This window comes from Brachycentrus maculatus, unplaced genomic scaffold (genome assembly GCF_059751285.1).
Source record: "Brachycentrus maculatus isolate JH-2025_06_01 unplaced genomic scaffold, ASM5975128v1 h1tg000004l, whole genome shotgun sequence".
Lineage (NCBI taxonomy): Eukaryota > Metazoa > Arthropoda > Insecta > Trichoptera > Brachycentridae > Brachycentrus > Brachycentrus maculatus.
In genome coordinates this window covers 3187555-3199597 of record NW_028280759.1, presented here as the reverse complement: position 1 = coordinate 3199597, position 12043 = coordinate 3187555, and the positions used below count along the sequence as shown (strand labels likewise).

At 33.7% G+C, this 12043-nt stretch overlaps 2 protein-coding genes across 5 annotated transcripts in view; one reads left to right on the top strand and one right to left on the bottom strand.

Annotated features, from left to right (window-relative positions):
• Positions 1–12043, top strand: part of LOC148313953 (cytosolic carboxypeptidase 1-like) — a 134422-nt gene that overhangs the window by 32626 nt on the left and 89753 nt on the right. For all 3 annotated transcript variants that reach the window (XM_088277466.1, XM_088277474.1, XM_088277483.1), the window contains exons 7-19: positions 1147–1278; positions 2320–2451; positions 2537–2680; positions 3325–3522; positions 3668–3875; positions 4304–4566; positions 4639–4831; positions 5754–5867; positions 6063–6171; positions 6724–6931; positions 7737–7909; positions 7993–8130; positions 8995–9173. In XM_088277466.1, the coding sequence (XP_088133592.1) occupies positions 1147–1278; positions 2320–2451; positions 2537–2680; positions 3325–3522; positions 3668–3875; positions 4304–4566; positions 4639–4831; positions 5754–5867; positions 6063–6171; positions 6724–6931; positions 7737–7909; positions 7993–8130; positions 8995–9173 (2191 nt within the window). The remainder of the gene's footprint in view (positions 1–1146; positions 1279–2319; positions 2452–2536; positions 2681–3324; positions 3523–3667; positions 3876–4303; positions 4567–4638; positions 4832–5753; positions 5868–6062; positions 6172–6723; positions 6932–7736; positions 7910–7992; positions 8131–8994; positions 9174–12043) is intronic.
• nw (narrow) overlaps positions 9315–12043 on the bottom strand; it is a 35901-nt gene continuing 33172 nt past the window's right edge. Inside the window, exons 5-6 of one of the 2 annotated variants that reach the window (XM_088277435.1) lie at positions 11542–11716; positions 9315–10549 (exon numbers count right to left, since the gene is read on the bottom strand). In XM_088277435.1, coding sequence (XP_088133561.1) covers positions 11554–11716 — 163 coding nt within the window. In that variant the 3' untranslated portion in view covers positions 9315–10549; positions 11542–11553. The remainder of the gene's footprint in view (positions 10550–11541; positions 11717–12043) is intronic. The other variant, XM_088277427.1, reaches the window with a different exon arrangement.

Genomic DNA, 12043 nt, shown 5'->3' with positions numbered 1-12043 from the left:
ATCCAAAACCCTTAGCCTTCTCGGAGATGTTACTTAAATCACTGCTATTAAAATATATGCAATAGATAATAACGATCCAAAAACATGTGCTCAAACAGTTAAATGTTATTGAATAGAATGGCAACCTTAAAAAGCCCAATTATGCCAGTTTCCATTCCTACACCAGCGAAGGCAGAAAACTTCAGAAAAAACTATAATGTCGGGTTTGAACTGTGCTAGTTTGGAAATTCGTCGGCAGTTCTCGTCAGAACTTCGGGACTCGGATCTGACTTGGGAGGATGCAAGGGAGCTGGCAGCCGACAGAAAAGCCTGGAGACAGTTTGTGGACTCCATATGCTCCACCTAGGGAGCGGATATGGTTAATAATATATAAGTTTGGAAATTGGGTGTTTGCCATCCAAAATGAAATAAGTTGCTCTCTAGCGTGACTATTGCTCAGGGAGGCGTCCTGCCCAACATCTTGGCCATTCCAAGATCGAGCAGAAGGCGAAACAATATGTCGGGTCATCTTTTACCCCGCCCCATAATCTGCCTACTCAACACTCTGTGACCAATTGACGACGTTTAATTTTTTTTTTTAAATATGTACCACTATCATCATCATCATATTTTTATCCAATTTTATTACTAGTTGGTACAGCAAGTAACCAAATATTTATCAGAACTATTTGAGGCAGGTATCTACCGCTAAGCGATCTGTATAACCTTTCAGATACATTGAAAATAATTTACCAAGGATGAGTAATTTTTTTTTTCCTAACGTCCAAGTGTCACTGAAATCTAGCTACAGCTTATGCAACTTTTCAAGTTTCATAGCCTATGCCTACTCGTGAGTGGATTTACTCTTTATGTTTAAAGTTACTATAATTTCATGTAATTCATGAGTGAAAATTCTAAGCAAAAACAATCGCGAGGATGAGTAACAGTAATTTAATATTTTATATATTAACTATTTAATTGTGCTCAAATGCTAATTTTAAGCCTTGTGGATGATTTATCAAGATGTTTTAAATGTTCCATCAGAAAAAAGGCAAAAGCCCTCTTAGTCTTTGATAAGATATACATAATATCTTAATTATCAACCTCAAATCATTATAATTTTGTCTCTTTATATAATTGCTGATTTTTTTATTATTTATTTTACAGATTCCAAATTTCCTCTTAAGCTTCGCACATATGGGGGAGTTAAAATCATCCACAATCTTCTCAAAATTCACTACACAAATAATAAGGTTGTCTTCCCACTTCTAAGTTTAATGAAACATCTTGCAAAAAGCGGTACGGTTTTATTTTATCATATTTTCTTTTATGTATCATATGTAATTGTGTTGTTATAAATTTTACTTTTCTTTTTTTTCGAATTGTGTTATATATTATGATATTCAAATGTATAAGCTTTTACTGTACAAAGTAATCTGACAAAAATGGCATCGATAATTATTATAAAGTATTGTAAAGTATGTGAGGTCCTCACATACTAATATAAGAGTTTCTGCTTAGTAAAAAGCTTCTTTACATCTCACCAATAGATGTCTCTAGTGAAGTTCTAGTGATTCAAGAACAAGGTTTCTAAATTGGTTCAAATATATAGTATAGAACTTCCAAGAATTTGAGTAGTGTGGTTGTCAATAATGGGTAGAATTTGTGAATGTTACACATGTGTAAAGTGATCACTTAAACCAGCCTATGACGGTCGTCAGCCCCGTAAATGCCCAGACTTCCATATTCTTCTTCATCTTTGATGAGATGTCAAAAAAATAATATTGTAAAGTAGTTATAAGGATCTAATAATTCCCAAAATGATTTTTATCCCATTAATCCTTACGATGCTCTCAATGGAATATGTTCAATATATCATACTACTATAATGAACTTCATTTTAGATGCATTTCAGTCTTTTTGACATTATTAATATCATTATTGTAATCCATCCAATCCATCTAAAGATATGCTCTGAAAAAGTTTACAATGTTATATTCACTGTATTATTTTTTGACATCTCATCAAAGATGAAGAAGAATATGGAAGTCTGGGTCGAATCCTTGTAAATAGTAATTGGAAACCTTAAAGACGACGTAATTTAATATAGGTATCCCTAAGGCGCAAACTTGAACAATTCGTATAAATCATATTATTTTTTGACATCTCATCAAAGATGAAGAATAATATGGAAGTCTGGGCATTTACGGGGCTGACGACCGTCATAGGCTGGTTTAAGTGATCACTTTACACACGTGTAACATTCACCAATTCTACCCATATATTATATATTATTATTATATATTATATTCATTGTTATTGTGTATCCTTTGATTTTAGCCCTTACCATATCTATTCTTGTACGAGATGACGTTATTACGACGTATGAAAAGGTTTTGATGGCATTAGGACATGCCCCAAATATAAGATTGAGAATTTGCCTAGACACGGTGGATTACCTCAGTAGAAACAGTATGTTGAACACTGACAAAATAATGGTTTCAAAACAGGTATGGTTAACTTAACGATTTAATTAAAATCCCTGTTTTATTTCTAGAAATATGCTGCACGCAAATAGTTAAGGCTGGTATTGTCATATTGTTACTGCGCATATTCGATCGCTGGGAAAAATATGAAGGCAAAATAAGAACAAAAATAATCTCTCGGATTCTTCAATCATTACAACATGTCTGCATCACAAGTATTTATATATTTATGATTTTCTCTCTTCCAATTTTATTAGTTGATTATTCAATATAACCTTGTAGCGGTGCAGTTGGGACGTTTGACTACCATGTATAAGAATCGGTACCCGATTGTTAGATTCCCATATGGTCTCAGGTTGGCGTCCCTTCTCAGTCACTTTACCGCTGTTTGACTTGCTAGAGAATAAACATCTAACATGCCCCAAGGTGCTTAACTACAGTTCGCACTGCTCTTCCAGAATTTAGAGTTTCTATGGAGTAGGTTAATCATCACAGGAAGCACAGTTTAAACCCGTGCCATGCCGGCGTTTTCTCTCTGAACTATCTGACCTCACCTAACAGAGACATGAAGCTGTTAAATGTTAATTCACAGTAAAATGGGAATACAATTTGGTCATACATTTTCTAATCATTTTCGCAACTCAGTTCATAAAATAAAATTGCTTTGCAAAAGAGGCCTGTCAGGAAGCCTTGGTACTTCTGTATCAGATCCAGGAATGCGGTTGGGAGCTTTCAATACTCTACCAGAATATTCCTATCCAAATAATTTCATATGTTCTATACAAAATTTAATGCTCAGGAATGATACATTGTATACATATGTTAGAAAATGTTATTTAAGTACATTTTCTTGTTTCAGGGTCAGGTCGACGGACTATAGCAACAAAAAAGAATATCCAAATTCTGTACAAATTCTGTACATCGTGTCCTGATGATGAAACATATGATCGCCTCATCTCTAAGATCAGCTCGGTTATATGTCACTCTTTAAACAACAGGAATCTACCAGTTCCCACCAAAAACCCAGCAATGTTTGATCTGTCCAATATCATCAGCGGTGAGCTAATGAAATATCAGACTTTTGCTGATTTAGTTAATTCCTTTTTTTTAATGAATACTTCATCTCATTTAAATATTTACTTTAAAAACTTGTTTTTCCTTGTTTTGCTTGATGAATTCTTGCAATTTTTGGTTTGTTAAAGAATGGCCTATAATGGAACCTGATGAGGACTTTGACTACTTGGGAAGCAGTTCAGATGAAGAAGAGATTCCCGAAGAGGATGATCTCAATCTGGAACGACTGGATTCGGATTTAGATAATAGTCTCAATGCATCCGATGAGGCATTGTCAAACAAAAATAATAGTTTTCTATTCCAGTCTTCCGAGAGAGATATAGAGGATTTAAAAAGGTCAGATTCAAAATTCATATATTTTTATTGAAATATACAATGTGTTGAAATATTTAATGCATTGAGTTAATGAATTAAGAAAAAATGAAATTTTTTAGGTAAGTTTTTAACCAAACTAACTTCAACTCTTGACGTTTCTGAACCGCTTCCCACATTTTAACTATTTTTTGTTTGACTTTCGATCGGATTAACAATACAATATATTCAACGAGTACATCTGTTTAAAACTCCTTGTTTTGTTTCTATGGTTGACATTGTTTGATTAACAGTTTAGTCCCATTTTCACAACAATCTGTAAATTATAAAAATTTCCCATGTCTGTATAGAAATCAATGACCATCCAACAATATCAAAATGTCAGGAAGATGACGTGAGTGAGTAGTTTTACCTTTTAAATATTACACATAGATTATCCTTTTTCTTTTCAGGTACAACCAATTTTTCAAAGAATTTTCCGTGTTACAAAAACAGTTGAAATTGATCAAAGGCAGTTCTAAAGATAACTTGCTAGATATAGCATCCAGTTCTCTGTCGTTGTCAGATTTTTCTGTAAACCGATCAAAGTATTCTTACTCGCTTAAAAGTGCACTCGGAAACTCCTCCCCTTCCATTTTATTTGACGTCCAAACCAAGACTCAAATGCACATGCAATTCCATGCAGATACCAAATTGAAAAAGACTGAATCTCTAGGTAATATTACATAAAATACCTTATATTAGTTAGTTTGAATGACAAAAATTTACACATTTTATTTTGTTTCAGGTAATTTACAATGTAATGTTAAAATCCTTCAAGATTTGAATAAATTAACATCAGTGGAAGATGTTTATTTGACTATCGCATCTAGAGTCCGAAGCATTATACCCTTTGTAAAAGTAGCTTACCCTGATCTGCAAGGTGGTGATGCTTTAGGAATTCCTGAATTCCAACATGATATGGACAGGATGATTTGCAGGTATTATTCTATTTATTTTGAAAACTCACTAAACCTTCAATTTTGTATGTAACATTTGGATAGTGATGTAGTGTCGATCCGGAGATGGCGCCACAATCTAACCGAATATGACAATAGAGGTCTCCATTGTCGTTAGATGAAGTCTACAAAAAAATACCTCCACAGGATCTATTATATCTCTTCTACTTCTAACCGTCCTTTAAGCAACAGTAAAGTTGTGTAAATCCTTGATAAATAATCAAGCCTTTGAACCCTGAAGCGATCATTGTACAAGTACCCTAACCCTGAGCCCCTGAGTAATTTTTGACCAAAAAATTATATTTGACTAAAAATGAAATTTCTCTCCTAAATTAATCAAAATTAATCTGAGTTCATGTTCAAACAAGTTCTCCCCCCTCTCATACTCGCGATGACGTCACAATAAGTCAAAAGTATCGTCTCGGTTTTTTCTTCACAGTCCGGTATTCCAGGCCGTAGGGTAATGAGGATAGATGTTGAGGCCGGTATTCTGGCCATTAGGGTATATGCATTACTTAATAAAGCCGGTTTACCGGCCTCTAGGGTTCAAAGAGTTAATGTAATAAATACATGCGTTTCCTCCAAATATAAAATTGTGATCACTCTCTGTGATGTTTTATCTCAGGAATTCCCTGTGCTGTACGAATAACCTTTTCGATGTCATAATTATTATGATACAATTCTAAATATGTTCACCCCTACCCAATATTTTTAACTAATAATGATATCTAGTGTGAAGTTTCTATTTAGAGTTATTTAACTTCTATTTGAGTCTTTAACTATAACTTTAGGTCATATTTAGGAACTCAGATCTTTTTCGAAACCATTCATACAAAGACATTTAATAATTATGCACCAAATGATTCATTATTGTTATTGAATTGCATATTTTGAACATTTTTAGAAAGAAGATGATCAACACGGTGGAGCGTGCTATCAACCCCGAAACTGATATGAATGAAGTAGTCTATAGCTTAGACAATCTCTCTGCCCAAGAGCCATCTGTGTTAACTGATAGGTAATATTTTAAACCACCTTTTTTAAAATATAACGCATCCGTAGTAATCTATCAATCTACATGTACAAGAAATCTTAAAATAAATCATATAAAAATATAATCATGATTTGGTAAATCAACTCCAAATATTTCAACATTACTCTTACCTATACTTTACCTGCAAAAAGTAAAGAAATTCAATTTCTTTTTTTTCAGATTACTTTCGAATACTGACGTTCATAGAATATCATTTAAAACATTTCCATTAAAGAAACTGGAGTTTGAGTCTCGCTTTGAATCAGGAAATTTAAGAAAAGCTATACAGGTATATACATAAATTACTTATTTTACCACTCCTTAAATTTTTTGGACTCAAGTAATATTAATTTTAATAATATACATGTATTATTTATTGTACCACCTTAATAAAATTTATTGGCCTTTAAGTACTACTAAATATTATTTATGTAATAACACAAATGCAAATTTAGGAATTGAAATAATCTTGAATTATGCTATATCTTATCATGCTATATCTTGGTGCTGTATGTTTTCAGATATAGCACCAAGAGCTTGGTTCCAAAATAATTGTTAATTTTCTTCAAACATACATAGCTTGGGTTTTCTTACCAAGTTATTGATAAATGACAATACAGGTTTAGATTAATTCTAAATTCGTTGACAGCTTGAATACCGTCAATAAGAATAATTGCGTATACTGTACATAGATGGCTCTGCTTTAAAAAATCACTAACTTCGAAAGATATAAAGTATTTGTCAAAAATTGAGTCCCAGAATGTTAATAATATTATTTTTTAATGAGGCACTTGCACAGAAAATAAATATTTTAACAAATTCTAAAATATTTTTATTACAGATAGGTCCAAGAGAATATGATCTGATTTTAATGCCCGATGTGAATGCCAAGAAACGCCATTTGTGGTTTTATTTCGAAGTCAGCAATATGACCAACTGTGGCTCTTACACTTTTAATGTTATAAATTGTGAAAAACCAGATAGTCAATTTAATTTCGGCATGAAACCGGTCATGTATTCGGTTAAAGAATCAGTATTAGGAAGACCCGGTAAGTGATTTGTTTTCTCTTTAATGAAACTTATGCTAAATTTGATATTTACTATTACATTTAAAACCGCTAAATATATATTTGGTTTGGAACATTCATTCTTACATTAAGACATGTCATGAAAATTAATTGATACAACCCAAAACCAAAATGTTGTTTAATTATTTCATATCAGTAGTAATTTAAAACTAATTATAATTTATTCCAATCCTTGAAGTTAAATGTGCAAACCCAAAAATTACCAAAACCTTTTAAGGTAATAAAAACCGCCAAATAATGATGGTGATTTAGTTTTATTATTAGCTTTTATTTAAAATTTATACTTTTTGACTTCCTATTGACATTCTAATAGTTCTACTAATCTCACCACTTACAACCAAAATACAAGTACATGACAGAAAACTATAAAGTTTTTAAAAAATCATGAAAACATATCAAATACATAATACAATGCAATATGTAGGTAACATACATATTATTAATGTATTATTATTTATCACTTTGGTTGAAACTAATGTTTCTTGGAGCTTAAGTTTTGATGATATGTATAACATAACGCAAACTTATTATCCAGAAATATAGAATTTTCTATAGTAATTCATTATTTTTATATTTTTAATTGAACATTATTGATAAACAAAAATCCCACATCAGCATAGGCTGTGTGGTAAAAAGGTTTACACATTTATTTAGGCAGGTACATATTTCATATTCATATTTAGCTTAGTTAATTTTATATTTGATTAATGAGCAAGCTCCTTATTGTTACGTTTTTATTGAGTTTTCTATTTTTCCACTATTTTAGGATGGTGTAGGGTTGGATCTGATATATGTTACTACAAAAATAGTTACCAATGTATCAAAAGCAAAACCCCATTAAAATGTTTCTTCACTGTGACTTTTACAATAGATTTTCCGCACTCCAATGATGTGTGCTACATAGCATACCATTACCCCTACACATACACTCAAATGATGGTCAGTTTTCGTTTTATATTTTGTCTTTGTATTAGATTATATGTATCCCATTACTATTATTATATCTCTTTAAAATATTATAGACTAAAATATGGATTTGGTCCCAAAATCTTCCTAGAGGCATTTACTTCAGAATGGACACTCTGTGTAACACACTCAACAATAATGAAATACCTCTTGTCACTATTACTGCAGAGGATACCCCTACCAATCCGATTCATGTAAGTAATATTGTACATATTGCTCACTCCTTTCAAGAACGTCATAAATCAAAAAACTTGATTTTTCAGGAGAACGTTTTTAAAGTTTAAAAATATAATATTGTACAATTTATTAAAAATAAATATCAAGCCACTTATTGAACTTTTTATTGTGCAACAGATCTTTTTAGGTTAAACCTGAAGGTTTTTTATCCTTTTGAAAAATAATTAGTTTTTTTTTTTTTTTTTTTAAATTAAACAATACCTTTTCTTCAAAATGCAAAAACAACACTTTCTTCCCTGTAGCGGGTAAATATTAAGTTAAAAATATGCCTCTTTTGCTGGGATATAGTACATTTTCTGGGCATTCTGAAAACATGCACAATTGAAAATTGACGATTTTTGATTTTTGATGTTCTTGAAAGGAGTGAGCGATATGTAGTACCTATCGACCTGTCTACACATAAATGGTAGTTTGATCGCATTGGCCAAACATGGAAAACGTACACTCAATCAACTTAATTTCTGATACTAAATATTACCTACAGCCTTTACAAATAATGCGTAGAGTGAATTCCTCACTGCTGAAGTGAAATTGTTCAACTTCAAAGTTGTAAATGCCCTCAACCTAAACAAAATGTCGTTATACTTACATGTGGCAGTAGACTTAGAATCAACTGCTATAATATTCCTTGTGCGGTAGGTGTTAATGACGAAAGAATGAGAAGTTATTAAGTGCTTGAACAAACTGAATTCAGAAGCAATTAATAAACTTTTCTTAAATATTGCTGAAACTAGTAAAATCGGAGGAATCAGCAAATTAATACACAATTCATTGAAAGATTTGTTGTCTTACCATTTATTTGTCTTCTTTTTTTCTTACAGACAAGAGAAATTGTTTTTTTGACGTCGAGAGTTCATCCAGGGGAGAGTAATGCTTCTTGGGTCATGGACGGTGCTCTGGGAAGCTTATTGAACAACTCTGCACTTTCAAATAAGCTCCGGTCACACTACATCTTCAAGATAATTCCAATACTCAATGTGGAAGGTGTCATCAACGGCTGGTAAGTGAAAAGATACTTTCCTAATGAGTAACCAGTTTGGTGGTTTTGTGAGGAATTGTTCAAAACATTATGATTTTTGTAATTTCAAATTGTTATAATTTGTAGTATATGTGGTTTGTTGAAAATAAAAAAACAAGGACATTTTATAGAAAATTATACATTTAATTCTTTTTGAAATGTTTATCGAAAATAAAGATCTTAATATTAATTATAGCTTTACATTAATGGAGGCATTATCACTAAGTATTTCTCTTCGCTCCCTCTGTTGTATCTATAAAGTAAGTCTACAAATAGTTTTGCACTTCTTTTGCGTTTGTATAAGCTCGAACTTACAGCTCATAATGCTCATACTTGGAGATTGAAAACAAAGCCGTGTATATCCCCTCTGTCACCAAATATGATAAGATCTTGGCAAGTAATCATTAATATCTAAATCTTAACTATTCAATGACCGCAATTGCCAAAACCTTGAGTGCTTTGCTTTCAACCCCTGGAATGCTTCTTCAAATTATTATCAAAACTGTCATTTATATCCCCCGTGATCAAATAATAGGAGATTGTATTTTTAATTTGTATGCATGAATTTGAATTGACAGAATATTTTATGTATTTTTACTATGAAAATGCCAACGCAAACATGTGTTTAATTTTTAGATCTAAAATCATTTGAGAATCGATAAAATTAATCTTACATATTCTTAATTCATATTTTCTCGAGAAAATTATTAAGTTCTACTATTATCTTATTTATGATGTTAAAACACAGTCTAATTGCGGAACATGTATGACATTATATTCACAGCTGAAGTGATTTTTCACTTTAATAGGATGGAGCCGCAAGAACTTTACCAGCTATCTTTTGCATAGTTTCCGAACGGTATGTTGTCACAACATCGGGCTCGATTGTGGAAACGTAGTCGTCTCCTGCGTTGTTGGCGGCGGCGTACGCGTTAGGATCGTCCCCCATCTGCATGTCTGCACTGTGGTTGTACGGCCCAAGAGTGGCGTTGCCTTCGTCATCGACCGAATTGTCGGGTTCGTTGGGTAGTTGGGTAGGAGTGTCGTTGACATCGGTGTCTCCGTCGTAAGTACTCGGTGCCGCGGTGGCTGCCTTGTCAACCTGTCCCTGGCTGTCCTGAACTCGGTCGTGGTGATTGATCCCCGAGTAGTGGCTGTCGATCTGCGGGTTCTTGTGGGCCAGAGCCGAAGCCGCCTTGAGGTGAGGGGACTGCAGGCCGTCCAGGGAGCTGGGGCGCAGCTTCCCGAGCAGGTCGTTGAGGGTGAAGTGCGTAGGCAGGTGCTCCGACCGGGGGGGAGCGGGGGACGAGCTGGTCAGAGGTGGGGCTGTAGTGGTTGTCGTCAGAGAAAGAGGCTTCCTGCGCAAATAAAATTACATATGTACTTAAATAATGTTTCGATGCGTTCACGATTCTCAGCTTCAGTACTTACTACTATTTTACTGCTCAAATATTGGCTTCAGATAAACACTTTAATCGAACATTCTCCTCATCATGCATCAACACGGAACTTCACTGTTAATTTTTTGTACATTTTAGCTTTATAGATTAGTTTTACTTTTTTTATGATTTTTATTAACCGATTAGTCGGTTTATCAGTTGAACCAGAAAATAATACTTATTTTGAGGTACTTCCCTACTTTCCACTCACAGATTATTTGTTCTTTATCAAAATATCACTATCAGTGAGGTAGGTAACCAAAAAAAATCATTCATGGTTAGATTATTATACAAAAAAAAATTGCTAGTTATAGTACAAGACAATTTTCGTAAATAAATCCCCAACTTCTGAGCCTTTTGACTTCAAAAATGGCTAACTAGTTAGTAGTCGGCTAATCGGGTGAACCAATAGTCAGTCGTTGCATTTCTGATTTGCTTTATCATTGCTGAAATTTAAAGATAAGTAAGAGATATTTACATATAACAAACAGCTGAGAACTGAGAATCATTGTCATGCAGTCAATAAATAAATAAAAAGTGGCAAATTCATGATGAGATACCAAGCAAAGCTTTTCGCCCATCCACCAAGTGAATCTGCAGTAATATTTGTAGTATATTTACAACTTGGTTAATCTATTTTAAAATTGGTCAGTTAGTATTGCGTCGATAATATTACGTGACACGTTTAGGTGTCGAATTTCTCACAAGCGCACTTTGGTGGGTGGGTCGTTAAGTGTCATCAGAGGCAAGATTCTACGCCAGAGATTTGTGTGAACTCATGACTCGAGTATGTATTCAACTTGCTTGATATCGAGCATATCACGAAGCCACATGGAATGTGTGACTGGAAAGTGTGACTGAACGCTCTCGAGAATCTGGCCACTGGAGGTCGCTTTGGCTAAGTATCTCACCTGGTGTTGGCTTTACCCCTGCGCCGACGAGACGGGTATGGAGCCGTAGTTGTAGTAGTAGCATCTGGTCTGCTCGCAGATGAAGTCCTTGATGTCCCCGCAGTGCTGCGGCTCCCAGTGGAAGGTCGGCGCCTTCAGGGCCACGCATCCGTCGCTCAGCACGTGCTCCGTACTTCTTCAAAGGGCAAATAAACACTATCGTTAATACCCTTTTCACATATCGCTCACTCCTTTCAAGAACGTCATAAATCAAAAATCGTCAATTTTCAGTTGTACATGTTTTCGGGATGCCCAGAAAATGTACTGTATCCCAGCAAAAGGGCATATTTTTAACTTAAAATTTACCCGCTACAGGCAGAAAATGTTGTTTTTGCATTTTGAAGAAAAGGCATTGTTTAATTATTTTTTTAAATATACCAAATATTTTTCAAATGGAGAAAAAAACCTTTAGGTTTTACCTAAAAAGATCTGTTGCACAGTAAAAAGTTCAATAAGTGGCTGG